We start from the raw sequence: 18,532 nt of genomic DNA on the forward strand, positions 1-18,532 counted from the left end.
GTTAGCCACTGCAATATCCCATTCCCCAGCTGCCTTGTTTTCATGTTCCAAAGCATAATTCACGAATTCAGGTTTAATTGCAATACTACATGATAATCTTCTCTTTTAAGATCCTATGAGTTATCATTTTAACTTTTTATTAAATGCTTAGCTTCTCTTATTACGAGGGTCATCCGGAAAGTAGTACCCGTTCGTGAAATAAAGACACAAAAGTAAATATTAACAAACATAAAAAATTTTATTTGAAAGAGGATACTTTAAACTACTTCTCAACATAATCTCCAAGCAAATTAAGGCATTTGTCATAACGTGTGACAAGTTTCTGTATTCCTGCTGCATAGTCCTTCGCCGCCAGCTCATTGAGATACGCGAGGGACCCATCTTGCACAAATTTTTGCATAATGCAGATGGTGTTTAACAATTTCATGAACAATTGTTCGAGAAACATTGGGAAAATGCTCACAGATGTCATCAATTGTGACGCGCCGATCGTTCCTCACGAATTCGTCAACTGAGCTCACCAGTTGGTCTGTAATGACAGACGGTCTCTCCGAACGCTCATCGTCGTGTGTGTTCCCCCTCCCCATGTTGAAGTTGCGACACCACCGCCGAACAGACGACTCGTCCATTACATTGTCTCCATACACCTCCTTTAATTGGCGATGAATATCACATGGGCGAACGTTTCTTGCATTGAGGAATTTAATCACTGCCCTCACTTCACAACTGGCGGCGTTCTCAATTTTTTTAAACATTGTAAACAATCACAGAAACAACACAGGCAATGCTAGCGTCACGCAACTTGGCTCAGAGAAGGCAGACAAGCCACTGAAGCTATCTGACCTCGTCCAGCGGCTACTCGCGTCGTCAGCACTTCATGCGGCACGAACGGGTACTACTTTCCGGATGACCCTCGTATTTTGATATTATTGAAATTTGTATTTTAAGTAACCATTTTCTATGCCTTTACCACACATTCATACTACTTAAGATTGAATACCAGTAGTGGAGTGATAAGAGTATCAGGAGTGATAAAATGTATATATTAACAGAGGGGCAACATTTGCATTAGCCCTATGTATATTAAGTTTTGTGGTTGCACCACATGTAAAATGAAACTAAATATACTACACTGAATAAATTTAAAATTCATTTGGAAATATTTTTAGGATATTCATTTAATGAAACATGAAAACACTGTTGCTTACTACCGACTCATAGCAGTGGTATTATTGATTGTAACGAAGGCAACCATTATCTATGTCTGATGTGGGAAAAAATACTTAATAATAAATATTTTTCCAACGGAACAGCTGGCATTTATGGGTTGACATTATATCTCCAGCCCATAACATACAGGCTGATTTTAAAGCATGTCGTGGAGTTAAAAAAATGTGTCTTATGGGCCTGCAAATAAAATGCATAATGCATAAATTAAGTAAATACCAAAATTTTCAAAAATTATTGTTAGGAGATACTGAAGATTTTTCAGCTTTAAAGATCACTACAGTAAAAACAAATTGGGATATGAAGCTATCGAGTTTTCAAGGATTCCTATATTGATGGGCTTTTCTAGTTACCTGATAAATCTGAGAAATTATACACATAGGAAACTGGAGCTAATTTGAGGAATCATTACTATGGCCACAAATAAGTGATTGATATGCCTACTGAATTTAAGGAGAGTATTTCAGTGCATTGAAACATAACTTTGGAATACAATGAATTATTTTCAGTGGGTCCATTATCAACTATTGGTGCTTTGGTCACTCCTATCTTCAAAACAGGCTTTTTTTGAGTGCCTTAATTTAAACATCATTTACTTGCATGCTTATCTGACCATACCCTCGCAATCAATACTAGCAACACACTGGGTATAGCTCTCAACTTAATGTGAATACTGTAACTAATATTTTGCTATTGATAGGTGTTCATGTAAAATGCACTAAAAATAGAAGTTTAATCAAGTGCAGTACTTAATGAAAACAATATTTCCACTAAATATTTAATTAATTGCAATAATAATATTAGAAGGGTGATTACAACTAGATAAATAACCTACATTTTCAGCTAAGTATGCTGATATTTCCAGTTTGATATACTTGGTCATACTGCTACATTAAATAAGGGGTGTAAACAAGGCCTGCTATCTATTAATAACATGGCAATGCACTTCATAAAGGCAGATTGCTAATATTTTTGAAATTAAAAAAAATAACATCGTTGCATTAAAGTCTTAAAATAAGTTCAAAATGGAGCGTTCAAGGACAAAAATGGCTACTTTTTACAATGATCTCTTAAAATCCTTGACTCAACATTCTAAGTGAACTTCTTGCTTAGATTGTAATTGAAAAATATATACTTGAGAATCTATATGGCATCATACCAAAAATTTCCGTAACTTCTCCCCTACACCATATGAAGTACACTTTAATATTGTTTGAAGCATCTATGAATGCATCTCTCCACCACATTCAAGCACACTAACACCTGAGACTCCTACGAGAAATTCATGAATTCAACTTCTGATTGTTAAGATATTGAAAACAAAATGAAATCTATTCAAGGCAAAATAAACTGAGCAAGAGTGAGCGGTGAGAAATTTGATTAATATATTAACTCACTCCTCTCCCTGAGGGAGGGCTTCACTGTCTGGTGCTCCTTGGCCGCTTGCTCCAGATGAGAGTGCTGACGTGCCAACTGTTCCACCATTTCTTCCAACCTCAAACGCTGATCCCGCTCATGTTGCAGGATACGCTGCCACTTCCGCAATTCCATACGAGCCAAGTCAACATACTCCACGCATCGCTATGAGGTGTGACATGAATGGCAACAGCTTAACTACCTATGCTTTTAAGGCATTTCCGACACCACCAAAATGAATACAACATACAACTCTAACTGATATTTCAAATTTTATGCAGTTACTAAGCGAACATTTCTCACAGATTTGGCCATTTAAGGCAATTTAAAACAGTACTGTGTTCAGACAAGAAAAGGAATAGTTAGATCACCTATTCCCTTCACATTGTGGAGTTGGTACAATTAGGAATATAATTAAAATTAAACAAGTATGATAGTGCACCTTGTTTCAATTTCAAAGTAAATGATTTTCAATATTGTAGAAGGTCACAGAATTAGTTAAAAACGGATTTAATTTAAGGCAAAAAAAAGGATCTTAAAAACTAATATGTACTAAATATATTAATCCTTACAAACTGAAAAATTTGAATGAAGCAAATCAAGACATGAAAAGAGGGAAATAAATAAAATATACATAAGCATCCATATTTATATTGCTACTGAACCTGAAAATATAAAGGGAATTTGTCACTTGTCTCTTGAGTAGCCTTTTTAACGCATATCAACGTAAATGAGAGTGAATACTAAAACAAAATTAGAAAATTAAATTCACCAAAATTTGAGGAGTAACTTAAACAGCCTTATAATAAACTTAAAATGTTTCTCCAATGATTAGTCCCTAAGTTAATCTATTTGCTGTCATAATTACACAATAATCACAAAACAAATGCTATAACTTCTCGCCACTCACACTGTGCAATGGATGATGATGCATTTTTGTAATCTTTTGTAAAGCTTTTTACTTTCAATCCTAGAAGTAGAGCAAAATTTCAAGCAATGAAAGAGCATAAACCTAACCCGCACACTAAATATAAGGACCAGAATGAAACTACAGCACATAGAAAAACCTTTCTGGATGCAAATTAATTTCTGCTATAGATTCCACCAGTCAATGCTCAAGTTTTTTGAACACTGGTACAAAGAAAAATTGTTTGCATTACTCTTTGAAATGGCATAAATCTCATTTTTTCATACCTTCAACTTATTTAGAATGAGTTGACAACTTTTTGATCTATGAAATCTCTAAGAGAAAAAATTTTTTTTTGGAAAATCTAAACAGAAGGCTGGAATCTTAATTAATAAGATAATATGGGGTTGGAATTAGTTAACATGACAGCAACATCAGGAAGTTCTGGTAGTTCAGCTACCAATCACCATGACATTTTTCTCCAATTCGGATGTAATCATATTTTTTAAACTTTAGCTTTGAAAAATATCAATTGTGTGTATTTTCAGTCAATTAATACATGGCAAATACACAGTGGTTAGAAATTATCATGATGTCTTCCAGTTAATAAATCAATAAACCAAAAAGGACTAACACTTATCACACACGATAAAGTCAATTTAATTATGATAACATTAAAATGCTACAAATCACAATGAATTTTATCTTGATTCGTCATGAAAGCCAGACTGATGTTAAACAAGATGGAAATTGAAAATATAAATATTACACTGGTTAATTTCCTAATCTTGAAAATACATTTGCAATGGAAAAGGTATTGGTAAGAGAATCTAGTCAATCAAAAATGCCTTTAATCAAAGGACACGTGAGGTGCAGCAAAAGAAAAATTGCCCTTTCCTATGAGCAATAACTAACGAAAAGGATAGATACAAACGTAGATTTTCTGAAAAACTTATTTAGTTTATCATCATAGAACGACAGCATGAAAAATAATAAAAAGCTAATTCAAAGAACATGTGCCTTTAAACTTTAAATTTGCTAGAGAATTTCAAACATGCACATGTTACATCCACATTAAAATACTACATTTAAGAGAAGCACTATGACATCCTAAATCAAAACAAAGTAAATAAATTTATTTGATAATTTGACACTTGAAATCAAATGCATTCTTAAGCTTACCTATCAAAACTGCTGTTAGCATTCCTGTCGGGGATCTCAAACACCAAAGTTCAATATTTGAAGAAACCATCAAAACTCTCAATCCTGCATTTTAAACATATTTTGGGAGGTTTGACACAACTAATTAGTAACTAGTGATGCAATATTTTCATGTTGCCAAAGGCTGAAAGTTTAAAGGCCTAGTGTAACCTCTTACCAGCAAGGTATTAATTTTTTTATAAACCAGCTAATGCAAACTGACGCTATTGATGCATTTTTAAAAACTAATAACTAACACCACCAGCATTTTCTGTTCTTTAGTCAAATTACATAAAGTATATTTTCATTTAAAGCTCTCAAGTTCTCTCCTATTAAAGTATACACTACAGGCGAAGTTTTTCGAAATAGTGACATCACTTTTCAAATAGAAATGATTATCAGAGGTAAATTAGTAATGATAATAAGAACAGAACAAGGAATTAGCATGAGTGCAGTCACATATACTTACCATTAAGTGAGCTTATAGGTTTGTCAGGATCTCATTGGTATTATTGTAATTTCAAAATTGATTCATTAAGATGAACGGCAATATTCGCCTATTTCGAGGCAGCATTTCCTTATAAAGTGGAACTCATTAAGCAAAACCTGTACCACACAAGAATGTTAACATCAACTCCATATGTAATTGACGAAGTATCAGATACAGCAGTGATGCACAACCTGGAAGGAGCATGTGGCCTGCTACCACTTAAATGCAGCCCACAATAACTGATTTAAATTCTTTAAATTAAACTAATTTGGAACTTCATATTAAAATTTAATTATTTCCAGTTAAGTTTGCTGTCAAACTAAAATATCTGTTCCTTATTTACCTTACGCATTTACTGATATAAGAAACAATTCTAATGCATGAAGCTATTTTTACATGTCCTAGATTTAAAAACCAGTCTTAGAGGCAAGATGAGCATAGATTGGAGGCTTTGGAGATATGGGTATGGCGAATAATGAAGAAACTAAGTTGAGAGTGAATAATAAAACATTGAAGTTTTAAAAAGGATGAGCAAATAGAGGAGTTTGCTGAAGGAAATCCAAAAAAAAAGCTATAGAAAGTGGGCAGATGATATATTGATAGGTAGTGTAATGTTGAAGGGCATGATAGATGGGACAATATTAGAGAAGTAAAGTAGATGAAAGAAGAGAACAGGCTTCTCAACAGTATGAAAGCAGGCAAAGTTACAAAGAAATTAAGAAAATAACACCAGGCAAAGCTCTAAGGAGACACAAAGTCAAAGTCATTATAAACCATCTCAAATCTAACTTTAATAGATAGAACACCTCGAGTGAACTAGTACTATTTTCCTGATTTAGCCTACAAGCTGGGAAAATATCTGCTATTTGGTCTGTTAACAGGAAAATGCTGTGCATCACTGAGCTTGAGCCCAGTTGGGACACTATGGAAAAGAGCTGTTTTTCTAAACACTTAACAGCACAGAGAAAAATACAAATACAAAATGATACTTGGCTTGTTTATCATCAATCAGGTAGAGGGAGAGGGATGTCGTCAATCAAATAAATATAAGACAAACAGAGAGGCAAGAACTTATTGTTCTTAATGATGTGGCCTACATGGATTGTTGGCTGGGAAAAAACATTCTTGATGATGCAGCAGCATCTTAAAGTCATCAATACCAATAGCTTCTCCTAGATTTCAAGCAACAAACATGGTATTATAAAGGAACACTGGGAAAGAATTACGATTTGGACATAGTAGAATGCTGCCAGCACATGCAATGACCCATTAATTATTTATCAATACATAAATCTTGCAGCACATCGGTAAATTGGACAGTTGGAATTTTGTGACGCCAATGAGCTCACGTATTCTGAAAGTGTGACTGCAATGATGCTACTAACTTATTACACATTACTAGCATGTAACTTCCCTAACACAATAAATGTGGTAAGAGATGTGGGTATATAAAACAATGGTTACTTTAATACCCTGAAATAACAAAAAGTGGACATAAAATACCCTTCTTTACCATCCAGATAACATTTCTTCTTAGGCACAAAACCAAATACATATGTATTTCCCCAATTATATATAAACATTATTTGAAATTCCCCTAAGTAATTATTATCCAACCTGTCAGGAGCATCTTTAAGCTACACGCGTTAAAAAATTTATGAGCTGGTATGGAAATATATTAACCCAAAAATAATTTAATAAGATTTTTGCATAAATTATTTCTTCGAAGCAAACCAAATCCAGTAAAAATTGGAATGAGATGAAATATACATGAGTGGTAGAAGTTATTTTTTCCATCTATAGAGACTTAATTAAGAGGGTTGTTACATTTCTAATGGATATAGAAATTCATTAAGTGCACACACGATTTTGCATAACCATAATCAAATGGTGGCGAGAAAACATTCCTGGATTATTAATCACAAAAAAATAGCAAATAAAATATCAAGTTACCTTCTCTTCAAAAAGCCTTCGACAAGGCATTGGCATTAAATGGTCTCAGTAATTCGAAGTTCACTGACAGCAAATTATCAGATCCAATTTAGCATTAAGTACACTCACATCTTCAATAACACTGACTCCAGCAAAGGGACATTGAATCATCTCTCTAATTACCATAAGATCTTAGAGTATGATATAATATGAAAGGAAAATCAATTCAACTCACTGTTCGCAAGGCATCTGAAGTGATGCGAAACAAAGTGGCACGCTCGATGATTGCTCGTACTTTGGGAAGTAAATTGGGTACAGAAACAGCAGAATCAGTTGTTCCAGCTTCTGAACTTTCATCTGATGTAGCAGAAGAATTCCCTGCTACTGATTCTAAGTCAGCAATTGATCGTTGCAAAGTAGAACGATGCTTGCCAATGAGGTCACAACAAGTATTCAGCTCCTCGAGTCGGGAGACTAAAGGTTGCAACAATGCCTCCAATTGTGCCTCACCGGTCAATTCACCTTTATGACCCCCACCTCCTCCAAGGCCACCAAACCCACTTCCTTCTAAGGCAATGTTTAACCCACCAACACCACCGGGTCCAAATTCTTCTTCCTCTTCTGTTCAGCCATGATATTTCAGTTTGCATTAAGGATTTGAAGTTTTCAAAGGAGGTGCAGTGTGTTGGCAGGGAATTATGAAATCAGACAGTGAAATAGAGGGGATATAATTAAAAAGGAAGACAAATTGAGACAGAGGGGAAAACAGAATTCATAATTAGCAAGCTAATTGCTTAAGATGTCTCAGACATGCATGAAAAGCAGGGAAGGCAGCATAAAGAGAAACTATGGAGAAGTACCAAGACAGGTTTCTTCTTACTTACTAGACATTTCACTCATATACAAGAAATTCTGTTTGCATTGCTTAGGTATGACACATATTTCCCTAATTATTTAGTGATAACTACATCGTAGCATAAAAAAACTTGGCTTGTTCTAAAATCTATGACAATACATTCCTAAAGTAACACATACAAGATATTAAAACAAAAAACAATTAATAATTGTTTTTTCCTTTGAATTCACTTCAGTAGAAATATTCCCTTATGTGAAAAATAAATAATTTTTTTACTTTAAATCTAATTAGCATTTACTTTTGATATACTACTATACATGTAAATGCATGTACTTAAATGTATTTAACATCCACAACTCCACACCACAAATAAATATACAAGAGAGGATTGGATATGTTCACACATTACAGAAATGAAACCCTAACACTAGAATTAATTCAAAGGTAAAGAACTGTATGAAATAGAAAGCCAGTTAGCCTGAATTTCAGATTTTTTTATTTTCAATCACACAGTTATTAAAGTCACTTGAAAAATACACCCATTAGCAGTATCACCCGATTTGAGGATTAGAACAAAATGAACATTCATGAATTTCACAGTTTAATTTTTTAACACCTTTATTTAATGAAGTATCAGGTACTTTTCCTGATTAAGAAATATTTGTTCTCTCAGATTCATAGATTTTGCACAAATGCTAAAAATAAGTCCACCAAAGTTTAAATTATCCCATGCCAAGGAAACATTCTCTAATTGAATGAAGTACAAGTTGGGTAGTTGCTGCTGATGCTTGTAAATGTGATTGCTCATAAATTTTCAAGAATGATTAGGACATTTGACTGATAATGGAAGTACAGTGAATCCTGACACAAGCTATAATAAACTTTTTTTCCTACCTTCTGTGTACAATTTATGCTTTATTGCACCTGCTTATTATTTATTATGGATCAAATCTACACCTGAAAATATTAATACTTATGAGCTAAAGGTAAACCTTATCATAGGATGGTCCACGCTTCTTCCAGGAATTTCCATTAAAGAGGTTGGCTTGTTGGAAAACAGTTTCACCTCCAGTGCAGGGGGCGAAACTGTCCAACAAGCCAACCTACGCAATTGAAATTCATTCCTGGAAGCAAAAGGAACATCCATTAGATAGACAATGTGGAAGCCTTAAGATTAAACCTTGACATAGTTTATATACTGGTATTACCTCGGAATATATAAGATATTTAATCAAACGTTACACTTCTTGTTGAAAACCTGTAGCATTACCATTATAAAATTACAAGAAATGAGAAAAATACTCTGCAAGTAATTTAAATATCCAGACTGGGAAGAAAAGAAATAACTATTTTAATCGCCGCGAATATTTAGAAAGGGAGAAACAAATTATAGTAGTGCAGTATAAACAGTGACAACCACTTTATCCTTCACCAAAAATATTAATTGAAAATATAAAATATATGCAATGGATGGAAATAACATGAGAAATCACGCATTCAAACACATATTAAAACTATGGTCTCAAATGTTAAAAAATATCACTAACATATTTGGCTAATGTTTGCCTATGTTGTAAAGAAGGCACAGCCAGTAATAAGTACATAGTAGAGAATACTAGATTATTCAAGTCACCCAAGTGAGAATGGCCATAAGAAATTAGATGATCTCAGGCATAATTTCCAATTATGTTACTGTTTTTTTCCTGGAAAAATATTGGAAAGATGACCCCTTTTTCATGGAGGCAAGCAGAGAAGATGTAATAAAGTAAAGAAGCCAAGCAATCAGCCACCATGTCAATGAGAGAGCATTAGAAAGCACCATGCCCAAAGGCTAAGTAACGTTCATTAAAAAATAAATTCATAAAGTTTGTATAGCAACACATTAGATAACTCCTTCATTTGAAAACAATAGATAAGAGTGATAAAGGGAAATATATTCCATTGAAACTACAAAAAATTCCTTCTACAATATACTATGAGGTAGTGTAAGGGAATATGAAAACCTTTGCCAATTTGTCAGAAGACAGTCAACAGTCCCAGCTAATACATGGTATCATTCATTTGGATATTGCAGAAAACAAGCACAAAGGAAACTACTGTCCTAACTGTCCATTCTAACGATCCACTTTTTTTGTGATTTAGAATACTTCGACTACACATACTCCTGATTCTATTTACAATGCAAGTCACATTATTAATTCCATTTATAAGTTTTAATGTTTCAATCGAAACTCAGATACATGCTAACCATAGAATGGTTTCAGGCATCACTTTGTGGAAGCGATTCATTTCAGAATTTTATTGTAAGGCTCATAAGACAATTCTGTAGAGCAACTGAAAGGATATTAAGTCAAAAGAGGTAGGAACAATCCTACTGTTGCCACTGAAAACTTGACATTCTTTCTCACTCTCATAGTTGATATTTCAGGAGCTATGCATAAGGTGTAGGAATTAGCCAATTCTATTAAAGCGTAAAATTAAAGATTAATTGCAGGATGATGCAATTCCTTACGGTTTGAATCTCCAAGACAGGAACGGCATTTAGTATTTCTTCATAGGTGATACAAAATACAGGTATAAACCTCAAGATACGACCTAGACAGTTGATAAAAAAATTTGCAGGAAGGGCACTATCATTAGCACTTTTTTCTCCTACTATCAAGAGAAAATAAGATATTTTCACAACAGTTGCTACTTACAAGATGAATCTTGTTAACTTTTTAGGAGAAAAAATTGCTGCCTGTTATCTTAAAACTTTCTGTGTTACATTCAGTGAGGAGCTGCAATAGGGGAATTTCAGATCTATAGAACATTGAGAGCATCACTAAAATGGTAGCTCTAAATACATCACAGTGCAAAGAGAAAACAAATTGAAGAAGCAGGTGTATGGCAGGATATTGGAAAGAAGGTCAGCAAATAATGAAGGAATATATGGCCAATCATAGTGGCAGGAGAACCTTTGTATAAGGAGTATTTGATGATATTTAATGATGCCTGAGAACCCATCTGATTTTTTAAGTTGTAATATCCTTCTGGTAGTGCCTCTGGTATTTTAACAAAACCCATGCTGAACTTTGTGATCATAAAGTCAAATCTGGGTGCAAAAAATATGCACATAAATAATTTACCTCTGAAAAAATTGATACAGAAAATAATATAGACATGAAAATGCATTTCTTTGTTTCCAAATAATTTCTCCAGGCTAATTCATCTTAATTTAATATTGAAAGCAGTTAAGTGGTGACACTAGAATCACTCTGTGCTATAATAACACCTGTTGTTATTCTGCATAGACTTAAACCACAATGACAGCAGAATATAGAATATGTGCATGTAATATATGTAACTCATGAGTAGACACTGGTCAGAGGTCAATGGAAATGGCCTTTGAACGTCTTTGGAGAATGATACAACAAAAGACAGACATTCCAGCGAGAAACTTATGGCATATGTTAACAAATACATCCTTTAAGAGTTTGGGTGAAATAAATCATGAATACACTTATAACAGTGAATCTATAATAAGTCACACTGTCCATGTCATATTTAGAGGTTTATCAACATTAAGAATGAATTTGAATGAAATATTGCATTATAATTCACTAGTAATACCATGATTGATCTCATTTTAGTTTTAATATATTGTACATTTTTACCTGACAACAAAAAATTGGTTAAGAAATTCAAAATAATGATCGATTGCAAATTAAATAAATCCTACAGAAGTCACCAAACAGAATAATAACAGAATTACTTTATTAGTTTCATAACTATACCTTCTATACTATCCATCTTCCTCCTGATATAAATTCACTATGCATTTAAAATTAGCATAATGAGAATGAAAGGCTCACACTAATCCATGTATCTGGTTTTAAAGATACAATATTTGGCATTGAAGTTCATGAAGAGTCATACACAGGAACTATATAAATTTATATCAAAAGCAAAATAGAATAGAGAGAATCATGGTTTCTCTGCCTGCTTGAAATAAGTGAATTTCATTGTTGACCAAAGTTGCCAAGAGATTCAAACAACATTATATTAGCTTTCTTTGATAATCAGAGATGGGTTACAAACTATATAGCATGCCATAATTTTTTTTTACCCGAAGCAAGTTCTCTACAATTGCATACAGCTAGTCACACATGACACAGTGTCAAATACCATATTAAAAACAAATTAAATCCACTATATGGAGTAATTAAAATTCAGCTAGAATATCTTATTAATGAATGGAATCCATATTATACTGTGATTTCACTAAATATCTCAAATGCGTAAGTTACAGATGAAACAGTTAAATAACAAGTTACAGATATAGCTCATTTTGCCAACCTTGCACGAACTATTTGAAGTATAAGTGATACTTTACACATGGTATTATTTTTACTAATTTAAAAGTACTAATAGTAATTAAAAATTATTTCAATTTTAATCATTACATTTAACAAGTTATTTGAGTGAACTTTATAATAGGTTAAAACTACACACAAACATGATAAATTAATTGTTCATGATAGACTTAACAGTATATGCAATAATACTTATATTCTTATCTAATGGATAGTAATTGATAGTGTGTTCACTTAGTGATGACATCAAGTATACCTCTTTATTAGTAATCACACACGTGTGACTTCTGCACTATTTTTTTGCTGCTTCTTATGAATACCCCAACGCATTTACTACCATAGGCATGCAATGGATTTCACATACACTTAACCAAAAGCTGTACATTTAAAAGAGTACACTTATGCACATATTTAAAAAAATATAATGGATTTAATGATATAGTTCAAATAAGTTAATTCCAATAGACAGCAATTGCTTGCTCAATGTGAAACTAGAAAATAATCAAATTAAATGTTCAAAATTGTTTTACTTAACAATGACTTTTGTCTTACAATATCTCAAATGATTTGTTTTATACAGAAAAATTGGCTCAACTTAAACCGTAAATATTGCAAACAGTAACATACAAGTATCTATTTCCTCAATGAAAAATATATTTTGTATATAGTATACATGGACAACTTGGATTTACATGTGAACATTGTGAAATTGGCACAAAATTTAGTGACAGCCAACTAAAGTTTCTCAATTTGCCTGCATAAAACCCTTGATACAGAAGTCACCCACAGAACACATATCAATACCACTTTTTCCAAGTATCTTTTGTTTAATATATATTTTACGGTCACCTGTGCTGTACTCAAAATAATAAAGTGCATATGAGATTGAACATTCTCAAGTTTTACCTAAGCCTAACTCAGCTCTCCTAATAATTGCCCAAGTACTTCTCCATGTTTCTAAACACGCATGCAGAACATTGGTAATGATTACTACATATATATTTACATCTTTGTTTCTATACATATTATCCATTTCAAATATCTTTGTACTTTCAAGAGAAAAAATACAGCTCAAAATGTGAGCTAGCAGGTTCTGAAATGTCCAAAAATGGTCAGATCAATTTGAAATGGATAATGACGTTACACATATACGATGAAAGCATATATTAATACTGCTATTTGTTAAGTGAATACAAGGCAATTGATGAATTCCTGAAATTTTGTCAAAACCTGCATTTAAAATTTTATTAAATGGCTAAATACTGAGTAGATAAATTTATTTACAAAACCAATTAAGTCTTACATCAATTCTGAAAATTTTCCAACACAAAAATACTCTTTATCATTGCATATTTACTCTTATACAATAGAATTAGTGTTTCAAAAACAGTATATTATTCATGTTCTTAATACCAATATCACTTGCAGAACACAGATAATCTTGGATTAGATAAATAATATCAGCTTAATTAAAGGCTAAGGTAACTGATTACATCTAACTGATAATTCTAGTATGCATTACACAAGATCAGAAAATACTTAAATTAGGTATCTCAGTTTTTTTGGGGACTCTAATACATAATTATTAGTCTTGCGATCAATTGTACCACAGTAATTAAAAACTTAGCCTCTGATCTGCGGTAATGGGATGATTTCAACTTATCAACTTTGGCTGACAATTTTGTGACCCTCCATGGTGATCATAGCATTCCAAGAGGAGATTTAGGTAAAAACTTCATTGATGTTGCTAATGAATTTCAAAATTATTAAGATAACATTTCAATCTCATTTATATCCCTAAATTCAAGAAATTTCAGCTCAAAAACACCTTAATGCACATATTTTGAAGATTCACATTTTCCAAGAGTGGAAAAAGTCAAAATCTAAACATATCTAGTTCACAACTAAGCATATTCACCTCCTACATGTGGTTCACAAGGTTACTCACACTCATTTATTTTTGTTTTTGTTCATTCTGAGAGATTGCCTTGGCCACAAGACTATTTCCATCAATGAACCTAGTAAAAACATTTTATCTGATAAGCATATCAAGGGCAAGTATGCTATATAGATCCAAGTCAAAAGGTGATTATGAGCAATTTAAAAAGTAAATACATATATATACTTCAGTGATACATATCTTAATTTTCTACGGTCATCAGCATTCTCATTGAAACACGAATACCTTATAAAGGAGTAAACAGAGAAAGTAATTCCTTTGGAAATAATATGAAAGTCAAAGATAATTGAGGCTGTGTCACAAAAACAATCATGAAAATACTAAATTTATTGTGGCCAGCAGAGATATACAATGTAAACATTGCCTAATGCAATACATTAACAGACAAAATGAATTTAAAATGAGTGGAATTATAAGAGGAAGAGAAAGAAGGAAAGTGAGTAAGTAGTTAGAAGAGAAGGAATAATTACTTCGGGAAACAGCAACTCCAAATATGTACGTCACAAACTGGCCACCCTAGTGAGTTCCGAAAATAACTGGATTTGAACACAGGATGAAGTTATCTAGTCAAATCAGCCAATGAGAGATCATAGCAAGTTTTAACATGTTGAATATGATAATTGGAAATTTAAAAAAATATACTGTATTTTTAATGAAGGACTTTTCTTAGTCCTATCTGGAAGATTTCCCTATTTTTTTATAGAACAGGATGGCCAATATTCATGGCTTTTGGATGAAAAAAAATATTCTTAAAGATATTTATAACTTTTAAATATAATTGTAGTGAATTTCACCATGAATAACATTTTTATATTGGGTTCCCTTTGTCAGATTTTTTAAACTGAAATATGTGTAAACAAGTTTCTTATGATCTTAAGGTGAGTGTTTCAAATTTAAAAGTGCGTATTTTACTGGATAATTTGTCCATGCACAAACCCTCGGCAGGATGATCTTCTCTCAGAAAAAGGTAGAATGCTGTGCTCAACTTACTCCGTAAATAATTCATAAAATGTAGTCTGCTATTTTAATTTGCTTTAATTACACATTCATAATGGAGTGGCAACAGTATTTATGATTGCTAATCTATGGGTCACATATGCCCAATTTGATGAGAATATGTCCAAAAATCAAAACGATTACAGAAGTTTTATGGCCTAAGGATTTAGCAACTTCTTGGAAACCACCTGCTTCTTTATTTTACAAAAGATTGAAACATCCATATGAGATAAAACTTTCTTGCACTAATTGGCATTAATTTGACAAATTCCTACATTAAATGCCCAACTTACATATGTTTGGGTACACACTAAATTAAATGTTTTCCAGACTTAGGAGGAAACTAGTCAACTAAACGACATTTTTTATTACTATTATTATTAGGTAATCTACCGGTTAAGGTAGATTTTGGATGGACACTACTAACAACATTTAAAGAGTTGCCCTTAAACCTGAGTCATCCTGAAATCTACTTTATAATAACTGTTTTATCATTGATTTAAAAATATCACCACCCAACAAAATTGTATGCACCCTGATTGGAAGGAATCATTATATTACAGTTTTATTTGCACTCAATTAATAAATGATTGGCTAATCTATTTGTTAAAAATGGACAATACACTATACTGATTGGATCCCAAATGATAATGTGTATTGATAATGAGAATTTACCTTTTGCTCTTTATAAATAAAAATAATTTTCTATTAGTTTGTTGTGAGTGTGCATAACTTTTGGTAATGAAAATATTTGAAAACTTAGCAAGCAACAAAATCAGCCACACTAAAAAAGTAGTAGAGATAAAAAACTAATATTTTTAATATGACTGGAAAAAAACACTTCTTTTAAGCGTGAAGTAGCCATCTTAACTTCGTGCTGGAAAATGTAATAAGTTTTGAAACTTTATTTGAAACTATATCACACTAAATGAAGTAAAAATAATTATTTCAGCAGTTTGTTTCATTTAACAATGATATATATACTTTTTTAACATTCTGACAATAAAAAATAGAACTCATAATTGACAGTAGTTGTTGGCCCAGTCACTTCTTGGAATTAACATGCTTTGAACGATTCATAACTACTACTGCAACAAATATCACTATTACAGCCTGCATATTTATTGAATGATGGAGCATACACTACAATGGGCTACATATTTTCCTCTTTCACATACAAATTTGATGCTAATATACCTATTTGTTCAGCAAGTATAATGCATAATATGAAAAAGTACTTTTCACACTGTCAGCATATCTGTTTAGCCAAACACTCCCGAGCACCTCTGATGAACTATTTTTAACTGAAACCCACTCTCATGTTTTTGTAATTTAACTCACATGGAATATAACTATTCAAAACCATCCTATATATTACATTGAAAGCAACTTTCTTTCAATATTTTACGATCTTTCTTTCATCCACGTAAGTATACAGCATCATATTAGAAGTGTCGATCTTCCAACAAATTTATTATAATGGCAAATTGTTTCTGGTTCCTCCATAATTTTATCGTTCCCACACATATTAAACTTTATTTCCTCATCTATTGCAGTTGCTCGACTTAAATAGAAGAACAGGCCCTTTTTGAGATCGTTTTTCTGGAATCCAGAGGCAAGAACAGCAACCAACTGACAGCATAACTTCTGCCCTACCAAAAATTACTTTAAGAAATTTTCTGGAAGAAATTTCCTTTCTTTCCAAAGTACCAGTAATATACATGTAGGTTCCAAGAGAGTTGATATTTCAAACAAGTGGAGTACACAAAGAAATTATCAACAAATGCATTATAACCATTCTGAAAATAATTTCTGCTTTGCTTGAGTTCCATTACCACAGTATATCCCAATCCATGTAAGTACTCTTGTATTTCAGATTCGCCCGTTTTACACTAGGCTCCTCTGTATGTGAGGAACGCTAGACAATAACTTGACAAAGAATTGCACAGCATCCAGAATTTGACCCCCATCGATGTTTCTTGTCAGGTAAATATTGCAATAAGGTTTTTATATTTTTTGTTTTGGTTGCTCTACTATTAAAAAAATGGAAAACTGTGGCTAGCAATTGGTGCCACATAAAGTGGCAGGAAGTTCATTCGAACTGACAGAAGAAGAATGAAAGATATAGCGTAATCTATACAGCCAAATCAACAGTCATGAGAGAAAAAAATATTTTGGATGACAATTTAGATGCTGCGCCCGAAGGAGAAAAAAGATACAATTACTTTTTTTATTGTAAAATACATAATTTATAAAAAGCACTCCTAATTTGAAAGAATGAACAAACAAATATATTGTAATCAGTTTAACAAAGTTTAATACTTAATTTGCATTACATAAATTATAAACTAGTTTAAAACAAGAGCCGATTTATCAGCACCTTGAGATTTTTTGGGCAAATTGTACCTTGTGACTCCGAAAGAAAAACCAATCAATTATTGAATTGCTAGACAAATTAAATGCTTGCTCAAAAAGAGAAGAATATGAGCCAAATGTTTGACCCTTATGCATTGAACTTCCTTAAACCATCATCATCAACTCCATCCATATCCAAGCAAATTTTACATCCAATTTTCAAAACTTAAAACAATTTACTTATATTGATCAATCTTCTATTTCTCTCTGTTACTTATTTTATCTTAAATACATAATGATTTGTTATTTCTGCTTGAAATGCTTGCCCCTGGTTTAGTTATTCCTCAGCTAACTGTGATAACTTCTTCCTATTTTAACTCTAGAACTATAAATTACTTTTCATTTTCATTAATTTTTCATGCCATTTTGATGCTGTTCTAGGATAGAAATCCATTTTACCATTATTATTTTTAAAAATCCGGCCAATGCAAAAAAAATTTCAAGTTCCTGCAAGACAGATTTAAATTTGTGGAAAGGTGCAAATTTGATTTTTTCATGATATCATAGAGATATTGGAAAGGTAGCTATCAAATGATGAGGTCTACCTGTATATTGTTTCAATGAAGGTTCTTCAACAATGTCATAGCTAAAAATTAAATTTTATATAATTTGCTTTTGGTAGCTGACACACTGTTGTTACACTCCACCTAAAAATTTCCTATAACACAGCAGCCTACTTCACATGTCAACACACCTACAAGCCACAATAATGAAAAACTCAATGAGGATATTCTTTAATGGTAATTCCAAAATAACATAGAAATAGCTACTTCAACTG

At 32.4% G+C, this 18,532-nt stretch overlaps 1 protein-coding gene across 5 annotated transcripts in view; it reads right to left on the reverse strand.

The window, feature by feature from the left end:
• Positions 1-18,532, reverse strand: part of Osbp (oxysterol binding protein) — a 50,032-nt gene that overhangs the window by 27,016 nt on the left and 4,484 nt on the right. For 4 of the 5 annotated variants that reach the window (XM_071592933.1, XM_071592935.1, XM_071592934.1 and 1 more), the window contains 2 exons: positions 7,408-7,793; positions 2,625-2,808 (listed from right to left, as the gene is read on the reverse strand). The exons of the other annotated variant lie outside the window; for it this stretch is intronic. In XM_071592933.1, the coding sequence (XP_071449034.1) occupies positions 2,625-2,808; positions 7,408-7,793 (570 nt within the window). The remainder of the gene's footprint in view (positions 1-2,624; positions 2,809-7,407; positions 7,794-18,532) is intronic. 5 annotated transcript variants of the gene reach the window in all.

Source organism: Hetaerina americana, unplaced genomic scaffold, assembly GCF_022747635.1.
Source record: "Hetaerina americana unplaced genomic scaffold, ioHetAmer1.1.p SCAF_5, whole genome shotgun sequence".
Taxonomy (NCBI): Eukaryota; Metazoa; Arthropoda; class Insecta; order Odonata; family Calopterygidae; genus Hetaerina; species Hetaerina americana.